Source organism: Leptodactylus fuscus, chromosome 7 (assembly GCF_031893055.1).
Source record: "Leptodactylus fuscus isolate aLepFus1 chromosome 7, aLepFus1.hap2, whole genome shotgun sequence".
Taxonomy (NCBI): Eukaryota; Metazoa; Chordata; class Amphibia; order Anura; family Leptodactylidae; genus Leptodactylus; species Leptodactylus fuscus.
Window position 1 is genome coordinate 135084464 of NC_134271.1, and position 19534 is coordinate 135103997.

The 19534-nt window shown below is 45.5% G+C and overlaps 1 protein-coding gene across 1 annotated transcript; it reads right to left on the bottom strand.

Annotated features, from left to right (window-relative positions):
* Positions 1-2814: 2814 nt before the first annotated feature.
* On the bottom strand, positions 2815-6783 carry LOC142213368 (cholinesterase-like). Its single transcript, XM_075281686.1, has 3 exons — positions 5315-6783; positions 4956-5109; positions 2815-2835 (listed from the first exon to the last, which is right to left on the bottom strand). Exons 1-3 carry the CDS (start codon positions 6781-6783, stop codon positions 2815-2817), a joined length of 1644 nt encoding a protein of 547 aa, XP_075137787.1.
* Between the last annotated feature and the right edge of the window lie 12751 nt (positions 6784-19534).

Consider the following 19534-nt stretch of genomic DNA (forward strand, 5'->3'; position numbering starts at 1 on the left):
AAAAACAACCATAATACACTTATGGAGAAAAGCAGACCTGAACCGCACATCCCAATCTAATACACTGAACTAATACTTTTCAGAAAAATCTACAATACTGAACATGAGGTTGTTAGTATAGATATTGATCAAGATGTATAAGCCCACTGGCCACTTCCTAGCAACCTCTATATGGTGTGTCCCTGCTCTACAGGGTGTGGTGCCGCACAATGACGACCACCACCACCATAATACATCACCCTTGCCACCAAACCAAGCCCCCAGGCTCTGGGCCACATCATCCATACAGACACAGCAATACACCACTTGAACAGATCTCCAAAAATTCACCTTACCATGTTGCCCCAGTCAGAGGACTAAGAGCTAGTAGGTGCGTCCATTTTTGCAGTCTCCTGCTAATTAAAAACACTTTGGCCAAATGGGAGGAGTGCTGGTCCCAAGGCAAAAACAAAAAAACAAGGGGACAGATTTACCATAGTACGCTTGTGGAGAAAAAAAAGACATGGACCGAACATCCAAATCTTATGCAATGAATTAATACTTTTCAGCAAAATCTCCAAAAATAAACATAGGGGTGTTGCTGGACCACTGGATCATTCTCCCTGTGGGTGTTGTATTGCATTGCTGGTGCACCCACTAGAGTAGGGACCCACTATAAAGAGGTCATGGTAAAGTGCCTAGTGGGCTTATACACCTTGATCAATATGTATACTAAGAACCTCATGTTTATTTTTGGAGATTTTGCTGAGAAGGACTAGATCAATGTATAAGATTGGGATGTGCGGTCCATGTCTTTTTTCTCCATTGTATCTTTTAAAAAAAACAACTTATATACAAGAGTTTCCTTCGGTGGTGCGCTAAGGGAGAGACACCTAGTTAGCATACTCGCTTTATAGTACACTGTCACGTCTGGGAGTGATATTCCACCTTTGTCTTTCTGTTTAGATAACAGTCTAGGTGGTTTGTTTTTCCAGACAAATCTATTGAACATTGATCTTAAGAAATTCAGAAAAGCCCTTGGAAGGAATATAGGCAGCGTTTGAAACCTATAGAGAACCTTAGGAACAACGTCTGTCTGTTACAGATTTCTGCGTCCAAACCAGGATAAGAAAGGGAGGTGACAAACCTTTCAAGAAGGGACATGGATAGGAGAAAACATAAAAATAAAATACAGTGAAAACAGAGAAGATGAACATTTATTAGAATATTTTGGTTTTATTATATAAATGAAGATACAGTGTTGGCCAAAAGTATTGGCCCCCCTGCAGTTCTGTCAGATAATACTCAGTTTCTTCCACAAAATGATTGCAAGCACAAACTCTTTGGTAATATCTTCATTTATTTTGTTTGCAGTGAAAAAACACAAAAGAGAATGAAAAAAAGTCAAATCATTGATCATTTTACACAAAACTCCAAAAATGGTCTGGACAGAAGTATTGGCCCCCTCAGCCTAATACTTGGTAGCACAACCTTTAGACACAATAACTGCGCACAACCTCTTCCGGTAACCATCAATGAGTTTCTTACAAGGCTCTGCTGGAATTTTAGACCATTCTTCTTTAGCAAACTGCTCCAGGTCCCCCCTGAGATGTGAAGGGGGCCTTCTCCAAACTGCCACCAAGAGATCTCTCCACAGGTGTTCTATGGGATTCAGGTCTGGACTCATTGCTGCCACTTTACAAGTCTCCAGTGCTTTCTGTCAAACCACTTTTTGAAGTGTGTTTTGGGTCATTGTCCTGCTGGAAGACCCATGACCTCTGAGGGAGACCCAGCTTTCTCACACTGGACCCTACATTATGCTGCAAAATTTGTTGGTCGTCTTCAGACTTCATAATGCCATGCACGCGGTCAAGCAGTCCAGTGCCAGAGGCAGCAAAGCAACCCCAAAACATCAGGGAACTTCTGCCATGTTTGACTGTAGGGACCGTGTTCTTTTTTTTGAAGGCCTCTTTTTTTTTTTTTCCTGTAAACTCTAGGTTTTTGGCTTTCTAAGGTAAGTTTTGGCAAACTCCAGCCTGGGTCTCCTACCATACAGTCCCTTTTCATTCAGACGCCAATGGATAGTAGGGGTTGACACTGTTGTACCCTCAGACTGCAGGGCAGCTTGAACTTGTTTGGATGTTAGTCGAGGTTCTTTATCCACCCTCCGCACAATCTTGCGTTGAAATCTCTCGTCAATGTTTCTTTTCCGTCCACATCTAGGGAGGTTAGCCACAGTGCCAATGGCTTTACACTTCTTGATGACACTGCACACAGTAGACACAGGAACATTCAGGTCTTTGGAGATGGACTTGTAGCCTTGAGATTGCTCATACTTCCTCACAATTTTGCTTCTCAAGTCCTCAGACAGTTCTTTGGTCTTCTTTCTTTTCTCCATGCTCAATGTGGTACACACAAGGACACAGGACAGAGGTTGAGTCACCTTTAATCCATTTCAACTGGCTGCAAGTGTGATTTAGTTATTGCCACCACCTGTTAGGTGCCTCAGGTAAATAACAGGTGCTGATAATTACACAAATTAGAGAAGTATCACATGATTTTTCAAACAGTGCCAATACTTTTGTCAACCCCCTTTTTATGTTTGGTGTGGAATTATATCCAAGTTGGCTTTTTGACAATTATTTTTGTGGTTTTCCATTGAAGACAAATTAAATGAAGATAATACCAAAGAATTTGTGATTGCAATCATTTTCTGGAAGAAAGTGACTATTATCTGACAGAATTGCAGGGGTGCCAATACTTTTGGCCAACATTGTATACTGGAATTATTTGGGCGCCTTCCACTTTGTCTCCTCTTCGATACCACTGCATATTTTAGGATTTTCCTTCATGTATCTGAAAGATAGAAGTGTTACAATGAAAAGACATTCAAAGCCGTAATAAGTGTATAGGAGTTTTTCATTTATACATTTTTCATGCATAGGTTATAGTGAATATTCTTATAAAACAAGCTATTTGGGATTATTACAAAACCCAAAATCAAAGATCAATTAAATTTAAAGAGAACCGTGTATATTAGAAGCAGCGAGGGACATAACTATATTTGGTATAGATATAGCAGTAGGACCCAGACCCGGGTGTGTAAGAGGGCCCAAAGACTGTGTGGTTACTGAAGACACCTGCATTATGGAATATCATAGATAAAGGTCTCTGTTAAAGATTTTGCATTAGAGCCCAGTAGCTTTAAGATAAACCTTGGGTGATGGTCAATTTAACAATTATGGGTGTCTTAGATGTTACCCTTAACTTCTTATAGAGGCCACACATTACACTCACTGTCCTATGTTAGTGGAGAAATGACAGTATAGATGACGTCAGCCTTAGATTCTTATTAAAAATATAAATAGTTGGTCGGCCACATTCAGACCAAAGTTATTGTTTGTATAATAAAAAGTTTTCCAATTTTCCAATATACTTTTTGAATCAATTCCTCATAGTTATCTAGATCTCTGCTTGCTGTCATTCCTTCTGCTTCCTCCCAGTGGATGAAAATCAGTCCATGGTCATGTGATATACAGTCCATGGTCATGTGATATACAGTCCATGGTCATGTGATATACAGTCTATGGTCGTGTCGTGTGATATACAGTCCATGGTCATGTGATATACAGTCCATGGTCATGTGATATACCGTTCATGGTCATGTGATATACAGTCCATGGTCATGTGATATACAGTCTATGGTTGTGTCGTGTTATATACAGTCCATGGTCGTGTGCTATACAGTCCATGGTCGTGTGATATACAGTCCATGGTCGTGTGATATACAGTCCATGGTTGTGTGATATAGAGTCCATGGTCATGTGATATACAGTCTATGGTTGTGTCGTGTTATATACAGTCCATGGTCGTGTGACATACAGTCCATGGTCGTGTGATATACAGTCCATGGTCGTGTGCTATACAGTCCATGGTCATGTGATATACAGTCCATGGTTGTGTGATATACAGTCCATGGTCGTGTGATATACAGTCCATGGTCGTGTGATATACAGTCTATGGTTGTGTGATATGCAGTCCATGGTCGTGTGATATACAGTCTATGGTCGTGTGATATACAGTCCATGGTCATGTGATATACAGTCCATGGTGATATGATGGTGTTCACCTCCTTATTGTCACAGCACAGTAATCAGACAGATGCCTGATAACAAGCTGTGCACCTGTGTGACCATTACATGACCATGGACTGTATATCACATGACCATGTACTTTCATTAATGGTCTAAAAGTGGCCAACACCTCTAAGTAAGTTCAGCTCTTTAGTAGCTTTACTCCACTATAACGCTGACAATGTTGATATAGACAAGTTAGGAGATGATACTGGTTGGGGTTGATGAGTCAAGCCTCCCCAGTGCTGTGTAATGACCCCAACACCGGGATGGAAGAGTCTGTCAAATAGTCATAATTTTGGGCATGATTCAAGGGAATGGGGGACTTATTACTTATTGGGGCTTTAAACAATAGCTGATCAAAGAAAGTGAGATTTATTTGTAGAGTCTGTAGACTCTACAAATAAATGGTTGTGTGTCCAGATAACCCTACTTGATAAGTGTTTATATGTTGACGAGATGGGGCGGTGGACAATGAGGATTAGGTATTATGGAATTGTAGAAATAAGAGGTGAACACAGGGACAATAAATCCAAAGGCTAGACTGCACTTTAGAGTCCAAGGGCAGATGTAAATCTTCTCCATCTTTTGTTCCAACACAATCCTTGTGGTCGAGAGTTTGGTGGAGGATCTCTCCAGCACAGAACATGGCACAGAAAAATACTGAGCTCTATCTATCAACTCTGTGACACAAGTCATGTCACAGTGTTTGCCTAGTCAAAAAAAGCAATGGAGGAGATTCAACTGAGGACTCAATGTCTAAGAGATAATGTCACCTTCTATACGATATGGCAGAACATGAAATTAGCAAAACATAGAATAATATAATAGATGTCAACCCACCATGTTTATTAGTTTGGGGTAGAAGGAATTCCAGAAATGACATTTTTGACTGTTCCATTTTTGCTCAACATCAATGCGATCCACTTTCAGAACGGCATAATATTGTTCTTCAGCCGAATACTGCGGCCAATGAAATTCATCACCACTTGGATTTCTACAACGTATGGAAAACATAAAACAAACAGTAGTTCTTGATATTTCATGACATAAAGGTTTTGTTATATACTTCATCAGATCAATGGTTCTCTAAAAAGTATTATTACTGTCACAAGTAATAGTTTAATCGTCAGCGATAACTAGATCTGTGGTGTTAGGAACATCCCGCACTCGTACTATACCACTAAGAGTCAATGACTTACCCTGTTTTTACAAAGTTGGCCCAGATTTTCATAAGTCTTCTGCTAAATACTTGTTCTTGGTTTGAGAATTGTTGAGGAGAAATAAGTGGTTTTCCAAATAATATTGACAATTCCGCACCATGGGCAACCCCCATCCACTCCGGAAGGTCTTCATCTGATGGACGGTGATTGTATTCATAGACATAGAGGTTATTTTTAGTCTTTGAAACAAAGTTTGTAAAATACTTTGAAGGACACATAAAATAATAGTCTCTCAGTATCTGCACCATGGCTTCACGATTCTTCTCACTGTTTTCTTCGTCATCCCAGTCTACATACAGTAACATCATAGATTCTACAGAGAGATCATCTCCTGGTGGGAAGAAATATCTCAAACCTTGTTTTAGTTCCTCGGTGGTGATTAGACTTTGGTTTTTTACACAAAATCCTGGTGCACCGAACACTGGCAATGGGTTACCATCATCTTTAGTTATTCCTATCAGTATATCAGTATTCACAATTGACTGTTTTACTAGGTTTTGCGGGATGTCTTTTAGAAAATCATTATCCAAAACTGGAACTGTCGCCCTTAGAATTTGCTTATCTACTAGGTCTTTGGCATCTACTTTTTGTAAACAGGCTATAGTGGCATCTTCATCTTCTGTAGGACAGTTGAGAAGCTTGGCAAATTGTATGGATAACTTTCTTGACATTTCATGAGAATCAAAAGCCCAGTTTGCTGTCGGTGCTCCACTTTGTAGAATGGCTCTTTTAAAATAAGAATGGCTTCCTGGACTGATCACATGAAACCCTACAGAAGCAGCTCCGGCACTATGTCCAAAAATTGTAATACTCTCTGGATTTCCACCAAAAGCTGCAATATTTTCATGAACCCATTGAAGAGCCAGCCTTTGGTCAAACAAACCAGCATTTCCTGGAGCTTTAGTATTTCCTCGAAGAGCTAAGAAACCAAATGCTCCAACTCTGTAGTTCATTGACACTACGATGACTTCCTCAGAAGCTGCCAGCACACTTCCATCATACATGTCTGAAGCTGAGCTGCCAAAATAGAACCCTCCTCCATGGATGAACACCATGACGTGTGCCGGTTTAGACATGGTTTGTGGAACCCATACATTCAGATTCAGACAGTCCTCACTCATTTCATTTTTGACATTCCACTTATCTGACTCACTGAACTTTGCATAGCCGTTGTCTTTACTCTGGTAACAAGAGTTTCCATAGGTGGTGGCTTTGTAAATTCCATGCCATGGTGCCCGGGGTTCTGGTTTTTGGAACCTTTTTTCTCCTGTTGGTGCTTCTCCATATGGAATTCCTAGATAGGCTGTGACAGTACGAGACATCACAGACTGTTTTATTCCACTCACTTTCCCCTGCCTTGTTTCTACAATTGTGTCATCTTCTGCCATAATATATACAGCAAGTATAATTAGTATCACGAAACAGGTTTTGTCGATGTAGAACCTCATATTTGTGCCCCACGTCTGTAAATTTGAAAACATATTATAGTGATATTATTACATTTCATGAAGGACATATGACTTTATTTAGCACACGCTTGACCTATTACATTTCTGGAACTGCAAGAGCTCAGGTAGTTACTTCTCCAAAAAAATTGCAAACGATCTCTTCCTCGAAAGAAAGTCTCCATATAGAAGCTTCATCTGTAGTGAGAAGCAGAACCCACTTGAGTTGCACTTAAGGCAGCTCATCCAGCGAACCATTACCCAACATATTGGTCCCTCTTTTCTCAATGGGGTTTATGGATTGGCTAATATGAGCCAGGGTTAATTTTTTTGAAACTAGAGCAATTGTGCCGAATTCAGATATATATAAAACATCTTTGGTAAAAAAATATCCAGAGTAATATGTAGAATATACAACTCACCCTTCTCTTGTCTGTCTGTGTCATGTCTGTTATGTAACATTACCAGTAACCTCATACAAAGTTTCAGACTCCTCCTTTACAGAAGGTGAGTGAATGTAGCGTAGAGTTCATGTAAACTCAGACTTTGACTTTTGACAAAAATCAATGAAGCCATCCTGTTTAATGTATAAGCTATATATATCAAACTCAAAATCTGTAGTAGCCTGCTCTATACAAATCCACAGTTCTCGCCCGATTGGGGTGAAATTTGGCACGCCCCCTCTCCATCCACCCACGTTTCATTTCGCTAGCGTCCCCCGTCATGAGATTTGGGCCCCCAAAGTTAGGCCCTATACATATAATGGGGAAAGTGAAGGTGAAAGTGCTGAGGGGAAAACAACAGTTGTGACAGGGATGGATTATAGCGACAGCGCCAAAGAGTCGCTGCTAAAGGGGCCGCACCACCACACACAACACACTAACATCTCACAAACACATATAAACATCACACAGACAGCACACATACACCAATCCACAAGCACAACACCACACAAATGCCACAACACACCACACAAACACCAGACCACTCTAGACACACACAACACACATCACCCCACAAGTGCCACATGCACACCACACACACACACACGCACACACACTCACCTGGATGCACACTATGCGCACAGATGAACAGAGCACATAGGTCACATGCGCACATACACGCATACATATACATGGACCACGTATGTGCATGCACACATGCATACATCCATATGGATCACACACGTGCACATACATGCACACACATACATCTATATGAACCATAAACGTGCATACACACACGCATACATACACATGGATCACACGTGCATGCACGCAGACACACACACACGTATGCACTGACAAAACACGTCTGGTATCCTTAGTGGCTGTTTACACGCTACTGTATTTTTCACAGGCCTCCAGGCTATAGATTTGGTGGTTCCATAGACCTCTTTAAAGCACAAAGTTGCCAATTTTGCAGCCGACATAGAAGTCTATTGAGCTGTAGAATCCACGGCCCGGAGACTGTAGTGTTACTCTATTGGACAAGCAGCCTTACTGAGCAGCAATATTGGTCAGGGTAAATCTGCCTCATAGTAAGATCACTGAGGCCCTACAATAGATAGTTGTGTAACTGGAAACCAATGAACTACTTATAGATTACACAGGAGGGAGGGGGGAAGGGCTGCACTCTGTTGTTAATTGGGTGTAAAGGTTTTATATGTTTGTGTAAGGGGCATACAGTTAAATTTTTGATAAAAAAAAAATAGTTCAAAAAATTGTTGTAATAGTTTATACTACATAATGTGTGCTGAATATGTAAAATCAATAAAAATGTTGAAATTAAAAAAAAGTTGTTCACATCAATATTACGACAAATTAATAAAATGCCAAAATAACAAAAATTATTGTTCATCCTCTTTCTCTCATCACAAGACCTGGATGAAGCATTTCCTTCCCACCCGCACTCTTTTAATCACTATTTTACAATTGGGTTTTTTCACATTTTCCTGTACACTGTATTATTGTATCATTGCGTTGTTACTGTAATTGTGTATCTGGTTCTATATATACAATTCTGAGATGACTTTGATGAGTTATTGTTGGGCATTATCCTTCTAAGCCCAAGGGAAAGGCCGTCCTCCAGCCATGGTTCCCTAGAGGTTTCCTCCACAGGGCGTTTTTCCACTCCTGCGTGCTGTAGGATGACTCTTTGTGAGTCAGGGGTTTGCCAAGTTTAGTCAGTCGTATGTAATAAAGTGTTACGTGTCACATGGTCCATTGATGAACTGTCATGGCTTTAGTTTTGCGGTTGAGGAGTCAGGTGGAAGTTACAGGCAAGTTATTGTGGACTTATTTTAACTAATAGAGGAGGTTAAACCTGATGGTGGTGAACAGGCTGAGCTTTGGAAATGGCCAGCCTGAAGGATGTCGTACTAGTAACATCATCCAGGAGCGGGCACAGGGGTTAAGCACAAAGTCGTTGGTGCCCTTAAAGTGTACTGGCTCTGCTAGAATTGCAATCCGGAGCGTGCCGCCACTTTATGGCTGTCTGGCCGGGTGCTGTATGTCAGACAGCCAGGGATCTCACAGTATTCATGCATCACAATGGTCTAGCACTAGGGTTGAGCGATCAGGGTTGGAAAAGATTGGATCCCGATCGGCGATCGAGTAAATTTTACGATTGGATTCCGATCCTGCCTAAAAAAGATCAGGAATGGAAATCCGGTCCTGATCACTCAACTTACCTGCACAGAAACGCTGCCGCTGACACTCTCCATTGTTCTCGCTCCTCTTCTCTCTACTTGACATGCCTGCAGAGCGCCGTGCGCGCCCCCGCCTCCTAGGCTAGTGTTACTGATGCTGAGAGTAGGCGGGGCTTGTTGTGGCTTAGGAGAGTGCGGGCGGGTAGTAGTAGGAGAGACATGAGTGATGCACTCACATCTCCCCGTCTTATGACAGTTGATCAGCCCTAGAAGTGATACCAGGTTCACTACCAACTCACTGATATGTGCAGGACATTTGGTGGCCACATGTGTTGAGTTTCATGACAAGGACTTCCAATTGACATTTTTAAGCAGGGTAATGCTTGCCAACAGACACCACAAGGTTTCCCAGAGATGTGTCCCCCATATTGTGATTACGCCAGATTTTGCATGTGGCCCTTTTAATCTATCATTACTGACTAGAAAGACAGAACACGTGTCCTTTTTGAAACCGCATATGTTTTTACAAGTGTTTTTGCACTTTTTTTGGGATGTGTGCCTCAATGGCAGCCACTAACTCCCCTACTTCACAACCCTCTGAGTTTTTTGAGTACATATGACAAATGTTTGTTGCCATTATTGTGTATTACATGGTAGATGGAGGTCTTCAATACAGATTTTGTATAGCAGCCCAGGGTCTTTAATGTACACCTCCTGTGGTGGCCAACTTAGCAATTGTCACTTAGTTTAGTGGCCACACATTAAATCCAACATCATATCAGTGGAGTACAGATAAAGTCAGCCTTAGGGTAGTAGCACATCACCCGTGAAACATGGTCCATGTGTTAGCCATATTTACTGGCTTGAACTTCATGCTGGGAGTGGGACTCCTAGCAGTATAATCATCTATGATGGTAAGAGTCCCTACCTCCCAGTGACATACTGTTCCAGATCTATTACAGTACAGGACAGTACGTCGCTGGGAGGCAGGGACTCCTAGCATCGTAGAGAACTATACCGCTTGGATTTTCATGAAGTTTATGCTGGAAAATCCGGCTAACACACGGGCCAAGTTTCATGGGTGAAAGGGTAGAATAAGATCATAAACAAGCCAAAGAGTCGGGATGGGCAGCTCAGATTCATAAGTTGGGGAACTGGATCGATAACAAAAGTCCATAAGCAGGCCAAAGTGAATGAACAAGAATCTGACAGCTAATAAGTAACACGGGAGATTCACAGAAAGTCCGCGGTTTTCCTTTCTAGACTTTCTACATCTATTATACCTATATGGAAACCGTCATTTTTTCCGTAGGACTAATTGACATTGAAATTGCAGCATTTCCGCAGCAGATTTTTTTCTGCTATGTATGTATGGGATTAACTAGAATCCACCGCAACCAAAAGGCTGCGTATTTGCAACGTGGGGCCCTGGCCTTCGAAAGAAAAAAGTAAACGGAGGAATTGAATGATAAATAGTAGCAACTAGTGTATTCGCCGAATACCTCGCCGGCATAGGAATGCATGTAATCGGCCTAACACCATGGGGTTAAACGCATTGAATCTTCGAAGCGTTTAACCCTTGGTGTTCGGCTGATTACACGCATTCCTATGCCGGCAAGGTATTCGAGGAATACTATTCGCTCAAAACTAGTAGCAACTAGTCTCCTATTGTTGCCTCCCGTTGACTAAATAGATAAACCAATATTAGCTGTGACCAATTGATGGTGGAATGTAGACAGAACCAAATTTACACCTACGAGCTCAGAAACATACAGGTAATGAAATTGAATTAAGCCACTAATTAGATTACGCTAGATTCACACTAGCATTTGGTTTTCTGTTTTTTGGGTCCACTTGGGGATCTGAAAACAGAAACCTATTAGAGATGAGTGAACACTAAAATGTCCGAGGTTCGAAATCTGATTCGAACAGCCGCACACTGTTCGACTGTTCGAACAGATTTCGAACCCCATTATAGTCTATGGGGGGGAAATGCTCGTTTCAGGGGTACGCAAAATTCGATAAAATTATACTTACCAAGTCCACGAGTGACAGTCGAGCTGGATTCCCCTTGAAGTCTTCTCCCGGCGCAGCACCCCCGCGGCGTCTTCCGGCTGGAATTCACTCTTCCAGGCATCAGGGCCTAGGCAGAGCCGACTGCGCATGTGCAGAAGACGCTGCGGGGATGCTGCACGTAGAAGACTTCTAAAGGTAAGAGAAGAACCAGCATTGATTGGCAGAATGTATAGCAATCTGCCAATCAACGGTGGTTCTGCATCGAACCTTAAACTTCGAACAGCTAGTAGTGTTTGATCGAGTACGAGTATTTCGAATACTGTAGCATTCGATCGAACACTACTCTCTCATCTCTAAAACCTATCCTTTTAAAAAGTGGTTACTAGAGATGAGCGAACAGTGTTCTATCGAACTCATGTTCGATCGGATATTAGGCTGTTCGGCATGTTCGAATCGAATCGAACACCGCGTGGTAAAGTGCGCCATTACTCGATTCCCCTCCCACCTTCCCTGGCGCCTTTTTTGCTCCAATAACAGCGCAGGGGAGGTGGGACAGGAACTACGACAACGGGGGCATTGAGAAAAGTAGGCAAAACCCATTGGCTGCCGAAAACATGTGACCTCTAATTTAAAAGAACAGCGCCGCCCAGGTTCGCGTCATTCTGAGCTTGCAATTCACCGAGAACGGAGGTTTCCGTCCAGTTAGCTAGGGCTTAGATTCTGGGTAGGCAGGGACAGGCTAGATAGGAAGGAGAAGACAACCAACAGCTCTTATAAGAGCTAAATTCCAGGGAGAAGCTTGTCAGTGTAACGTGGCACTGACGGGCTCAATCGCCGCAACCCAGCTTTCCCAGGATCCTGAATGGAATACACTGTCAGTGTATTCCCGTATACCCGATATATACCCCCGATACCCGTTCCAACGGTGTGCCCCCCCACCTTCACCCCAGAAATACCCTGCAAGTCCCCTAGCAATAGAATTGGGGCTATATACACCCACTATTTTTGCTACTGCCATATAGTGCCAGTTTCTGACTGGTAATTCAAAGAATATATTGTGGTTACGTGCACCCACAATTTTTACTACTGGTATACAGTGCCATTGTCTGACTGGGAATTCAAAGAATATATTGGGGTTACGTGCACCCACAATTTTTACTACTGGTATACAGTGCCATTGTCTGACTGGGAATTCAAAGAATATATTGGGGTTATAAATACCCTCATTTCTTGCTACTGCCATATAGTGCCAGTGTCTGACTGGGAATTCAAAGAATATATTGGGGTTACGTGCACCCACAATTTTTACTACTGGTATACAGTGCCATTGTCTGACTGGGAATTCAAAGAATATATTGGGAATACAAATACCCTCATTTCTTGCTACTGCCATATAGTGCCAGTGTCTGACTGGGAATTCAAAGAATATATTGGGGTTACGTGCACCCACAATTTTTACTACTGGTATACAGTGCCATTGTCTGACTGGGAATTCAAAGAATATATTGGGGTTATAAATACCCTCATTTCTTGCTACTGCCATATAGTGCCAGTTTCTGACTGGTAATTCAAAGAATATATTGGGGTTACGTGCACCCACAATTTTTACTACTGGTATACAGTGCCATTGTCTGACTGGGAATTCAAAGAATATATTGGGAATACAAATACCCTCATTTCTTGCTACTGCCATATAGTGCCAGTGTCTGACTGGGAATTCAAAGAATATATTGGGGTTACGTGCACCCACAATTTTTACTACTGGTATACAGTGCCATTGTCTGACTGGGAATTCAAAGAATATATTGGGAATACAAATACCCTCATTTCTTGCTACTGCCATATAGTGCCAGTGTCTGACTGGGAAATCAAAGAATATATTGGGGTTACGTGCACCCACAATTTTTACTACTGGTATACAGTGCCATTGTCTGACTGGGAATTCAAAGAATATATTGGGAATACAAATACCCTCATTTCTTGCTACTGCCATATAGTGCCAGTGTCTGACTGGTAATTCAAAGAATATATTGGGGTTACGTGCACCCACAATTTTTACTACTGGTATACAGTGCCATTGTCTGACTGGGAATTCAAAGAATATATTGGGGTTATAAATACCCTCATTTCTTGCTACTGCCATATAGTGCCAGTTTCTGACTGGTAATTCAAAGAATATATTGGGGTTACGTGCACCCACAATTTTTACTACTGGTATACAGTGCCAATTTCTAACTAGGAATTCAAAATGCGCAAGGCTCCCGGAAAGGGACGTGGACGAGGCCGTGGGCGAGGTCGGGGGAATGGTTCTGGGGAGCAAGGTAGCAGTGAAGCCACAGGGCGTCCCGTGCCTACTCCTGTGGGGCAGCAAGCATTGCGCCACTCCACAGTGCCAGGGTTGCTTGCCACATTAACTAAACTGCAGGGTACAAACCTTAGTAGGCCCGAGAACCAGGAACAGGTCTTGCAATGGCTGTCAGAGAACGCTTACAGCACATTGTCCAGCAGCCAGTCAGACTCTGCCTCCTCTCCTCCTATTACCCAACAGTCTTGTCTTCCTTCCTCCCAAAATTCCGAAGCTTTACAGAACAATAACCCAAACTGTCCCTGCTCCCCAGAGCTGTTCTCCGCTCCTTTCATTGTCCCTCAACCTGCCTCTCCACGTCACGATTCCACGAACCTAACAGAGGAGCATCTGTGTCCAGATGCTCAAACACTAGAGTCTCCTCCATCTCCGTTCGATTTGGTGGTGGATGACCAGCAACCCACCCTCATCGACGATGATGTGACGCAGTTGCCGTCAGGGCATCCAGTTGACCAGCGCATTGTGCGGGAGGAGGAGATGAGACAGGAGTTGGAAGAGGAAGTGGTGGATGATGAGGACACTGACCCGACCTGGACAGGGGGGATGTCAAGCGGGGAAAGTAGTGTGGATGTTGAGGCAGGTGCAGCACCAAAAAGGGTAGCTAGAGGCAGAGGCAGAGGTCAGCAGCTTAGGCGAAGCCAGGCCACACCCGGAATCTCCCAAGATGTTCCAGTTCGTACCCAGCCCCGAAAAACTCCCACCTCGAGGGCACGTTTCTCGAAGGTGTGGAGTTTTTTCAAGGAATGCGCCGAGGACAGATATAGTGTTGTCTGCACAATTTGCCTCTCGAAATTGATTAGGGGCTCTGAGAAGAGCAACCTGTCCACCACTTCAATGCGCCGTCATTTGGAATCCAAGCACTGGAATCAGTGGCAGGCAGCAACGGCAGGACAAAGGCCGCCTGCCGTTCACGCCACTGCCACTGCCTCTGCCACTGCCTCTGCCTCTGCCACTGCCACTGCTGACTGTGCTGGCGATGCACTCCAGAGGACGAGCCAGGACACCACTTCATCTGCCTCCGCCACTTTGTTGACTTCTACCTCATCCTCCCCTGGTCATGTCTTATCTCCTTCTCCTGCACCATCAAAGGCACCATCAGGCGTTTCTTTACAACAACCCACCATCTCTCAGACATTGGAGCGGCGGCAGAAATACACTGCTAACCACCCACACGCGCAAGCCTTGAACGCCAACATCGCTAAACTGCTGGCCCAGGAGATGTTGGCGTTCCGGCTTGTTGAAACTCCCGCCTTCCTGGACCTGATGGCAACTGCGGCACCTCGCTATGCCGTCCCTAGCCGTCACTACTTCTCCCGGTGTGCCGTCCCCGCCTTGCACCAGCACGTGTCACTCAACATCAGGCGGGCCCTTAGTTCCGCGCTTTGCACAAAGGTCCACTTGACCACCGACGCGTGGACAAGTGCATGCGGACAGGGACGCTACATTTCACTGACGGCACACTGGGTGAATGTAGTTGAGGCTGGGACTGCTTCCCAAACTGGCCCGGTGTACCTCGTCTCCCCGCCTAACATTCCTGGCAGGGACACGAGAAGAACACCCCCCTCCTCCTCCTCCTCTACCGCCTCCTCCTCCGCCACCGCCTCCTCCTCTGCCACCGCCTCCTCCTCCGCTGTTAGATTGACCCCAGCTACGAGTTGGAAACGTTGCAGCACTGGCGTTGGTAGACGTCAGCAGGCTGTGCTGAAGCTGATCAGCTTGGGGGACAGACAGCACACTGCCTCCGAGGTGAGGGATGCCCTCCTCGATGAGACGGCAATATGGTTTGAGCCGCTGCACCTGGGCCCAGGCATGGTCGTTTGTGATAACGGCCGGAACCTGGTAGCAGCTCTGGAGCTTGCCGGACTCCAACATGTTCCATGCCTGGCCCACGTCTTCAACCTAGTGGTGCAACGTTTCCTAAAGAGCTACCCCAATGTTCCAGAGCTACTGGTGAAAGTGCGGCGCATGTGCGCCCACTTTCGCAAGTCGACAGTAGCCGCTGCTAGCTTAAAATCTCTCCAGCAACGCCTGCATGTGCCACAACACCGGCTTTTGTGCGACGTCCCCACACGCTGGAACTCAACGTTTCAGATGTTGAATAGAGTGGTTGAGCAGCAGAGACCTTTGATGGAATACCAGCTACAAAACCCTAGGGTGCCACAAAGTCAGCTGCCTCAGTTTCACATCCATGAGTGGCCATGGATGAGAGACCTTTGTGACATCCTACGGGTCTTTGAGGAGTCCACAAGGAGGGTGAGCTCTGAGGATGCGATGGTGAGCCTTACAATCCCGCTCTTGTGTGTTCTGAGAGAATGCCTGATTGACATCAGGGATAACTCAGATCACACAGAGGAGTTAGGGATAGCATCCGATCCGTCACAGCTGGAGAGTAGGTCCACACATCTGTCCGCTTCACTGCGTTTAATGGAGGAGGAGGAGGAGGAGGAGGAGGAGGAAGAAGAGTTGTCCGATGATGTGATGGTGATACAGGAGGCTTCCGGGCAACTTCGAATCGTCCCATTGTTGCAGCGCGGATGGGTAGACATGGAGGATGAGGAGGAAATGGAGATTGAACTTTCCGGTGGGGCCAGAGGAGTCATGCCAACTAACACTGTGGCAGACATGGCTGAGTTCATGTTGGGGTGCTTTACAACCGACAAGCGTATTGTCAAAATCATGGAGGACAACCAGTACTGGATCTTTGCTATCCTTGACCCCCGGTATAAAAACAACATCTCGTCTTTTATTCCGGTAGAGGGGAGGGCCAATCGCATCAATGCTTGCCACAGGCAATTGGTGCAGAATATGATGGAGATGTTTCCAGCATGTGACGTTGGCGGCAGGGAGGGCAGTTCCTCCAGTAGGCAACCAAGTTCTCACCGGTCCACACAAACGAGGGGCACACTGTCTAAGGTCTGGGACACCTTGATGGCACCCCCTCGCCAAAGTGCCGCCACGGAGGGTCCTAGTGTCACCAGGCGTGAGAAGTATAGGCGCATGTTGCGGGAATACCTTTCCGACCACAGCCCTGTCCTCTCCGACCCCTCTGCGCCCTACACGTATTGGGTGTCGAAGTTGGACCTGTGGCTTGAACTTGCCCTATATGCCTTGGAGGTGCTGTCCTGTCCTGCCGCCAGCGTCCTATCTGAGAGGGTGTTCAGTGCAGCCGGTGGCATCATCACTGACAAGCGCACCCGTCTGTCAGCTGAGAGTGCCGACCGGCTCACTTTGATAAAAATGAACCACCACTGGATAGAGCCTTCATTTTTGTGCCCACCTGTGTAAAGCACCCCAACATGAAACTCCATGTCTGTACTCAACCTCTCCAATTCCTCCGCATCCTCATACTCATCCACCATAAGCGTTGCACAATTCTGCTAATACTAGGCTCCCTCCAACATGATTTCCCCCAACTCTGCTGGTTAGAGGCTCCCTCCACCCTGATTTCCACCAACTCTGCTGGTTAGAGGCTCCCTCCACCCTGCTTTCCCACAACTCTGCTGGTTAGAGGCTCCCTCCACCATGAATTTGCCCAAACTGGGCTGGTTAGAGGCTCCCTCCACCATGAATTGGTCCAAACTGGGTTTTTTAGAGGCTCCCTCCACCATGATTTGGTCCAAACTGGGCTGTTTAGAGGCTCCCTCCACCATGAATTGGTCCAAACTGGGCTGTTTAGCGGCTCCCTCCACCATTAATTGGTCCAAACTGGGCTGGTTAGAGGCTCCCTCCACCATGAATTTGCCCAAACTGGGCTGTTTAGAGGCTCCCTCCACCATGAATTTGCCCAAACTGGGCTGGTTAGAGGCTCCCTCCACCATGAATTGGTCCAAACTGGGCTGTTTAGAGGCTCCCTCCACCATTAATTGGTCCAAACTGGGCTGGTTAGAGGCTCCCTCCACCATGAATTTCCCAAAACTTGGCTGTTTAGAGGCTCCCTCCACCATTAATTGGTCCAAACTGGGCTGGTTAGAGGCTCCCTCCACCATGAATTTGCCCAAACTGGGCTGTTTAGAGGCTCCCTCCACCATGAATTGGTCCAAACTGGGTTTTTTAGAGGCTCCCTCCACCATGAATTGGTCCAAACTGGGCTGTTTAGAGGCTCCCTCCACCATGAATTTGCCCAAACTGGGCTGTTTAGCGGCTCCCTCCACCATTAATTGGTCCAAACTGGGCTGGTTAGAGGCTCCCTCCACCATGAATTTGCCCAAACTGGGCTGTTTAGAGGCTCCCTCCACCATGAATTTGCCCAAACTGGGCTGGTTAGAGGCTCCCTCCACCATGAATTGGTCCAAACTGGGTTTTTTAGAGGCTCCCTCCACCATGAATTTGCCCAAACTGGGCTGTTTAGAGGCTCCCTCCACCATGAATTTGCCCAAACTGGGCTGGTTAGAGGCTCCCTCCACCATGAATTGGTCCAAACTGGGGTTTTTAGAGGCTCCCTCCACCATGAATTGGTCCAAACTGGGGTGGTTAGAGGCTCCCTCCACCATTAATTGGTCCAAACTGGGCTGGTTAGAGGCTCCCTCCACCATTAATTGGTCCAAACTGGGCTGGTTAGAGGCTCCCTCCACCATTAATTGGTCCAAACTGGGCTGGTTAGAGGCTCCCTCCACCATGAATTTGCCCAAACTGGGCTGTTTAGAGGCTCCCTCCACCATGAATTGGTCCAAACTGGGTTTTTTAGAGGCTCCCTCCACCATGAATTGGTCCAAACTGGGCTGTTTAGAGGCTCCCTCCACCATGAATTTGCCCAAACTGGGCTGTTTAGCGGCTCCCTCCACCATTAATTGGTCCAAACTGGGCTGGTTAGAGGCTCCCTCCACCATGAATTTGCCCAAACTGGGCTGGTTAGAGGCTCCCTCCACCATGAATTTGCCCAAACTGGGCTGTTTAGAGGCTCCCTCCACCATGAATTGGTCCAAACTGGGTTTTTTAGAGGCTCCCTCCACCATGAATTGGTCCAAACTGGGCTGTTTAGAGGCTCCCTCCACCATGAATTTGCCCAAACTGGGCTGTTTAGCGGCTCCCTCCACCATTAATTGGTCCAAACTGGGCTGGTTAGAGGCTCCCTCCACCATGAATTTGCCCAAACTGGGCTGTTTAGAGGCTCCCTCCACCATGAATTTGCCCAAACTGGGCTGGTTAGAGGCTCCCTCCACCATGAATTGGTCCAAACTGGGTTTTTTAGAGGCTCCCTCCACCATGAATTTGCCCAAACTGGGCTGTTTAGAGGCTCCCTCCACCATGAATTTGCCCAAACTGGGCTGGTTAGAGGCTCCCTCCACCATGAATTGGTCCAAACTGGGGTTTTTAGAGGCTCCCTCCACCATGAATTGGTCCAAACTTGGCTGTTTAGAGGCTCCCTCCACCATGAATTGGTCCAAACTGGGGTGGTTAGAGGCTCCCTCCACCATTAATTGGTCCAAACTGGGCTGGTTAGAGGCTCCCTCCACCATTAATTGGTCCAAACTGGGCTGGTTAGAGGCTCCCTCCACCATTAATTGGTCCAAACTGGGCTGGTTAGAGGCTCCCTCCACCATGAATTTGCCCAAACTGGGCTGTTTAGAGGCTCCCTCCACCATGAATTGGTCCAAACTGGGTTTTTTAGAGGCTCCCTCCACCATGAATTGGTCCAAACTGGGCTGTTTAGAGGCTCCCTCCACCATGAATTTGCCCAAACTGGGCTGTTTAGCGGCTCCCTCCACCATTAATTGGTCCAAACT

Coding starts and splice junctions, on each gene's coding strand:
- LOC142213368 (XM_075281686.1), bottom strand. CDS start 6,783: ATGAGGTTCTACATCGACAAAACCTGTTTCGTGATACTAATTATACTT. Junction 5,110..5,314: donor GCCAACTTTGTAAAAACAGG/GTAAGTCATTGA, acceptor CATACGTTGTAG/AAATCCAAGTGGTGATGAAT. Junction 2,836..4,955: donor ACCCCAAACTAATAAACATG/GTGGGTTGACAT, acceptor TCTATCTTTCAG/ATACATGAAGGAAAATCCTA.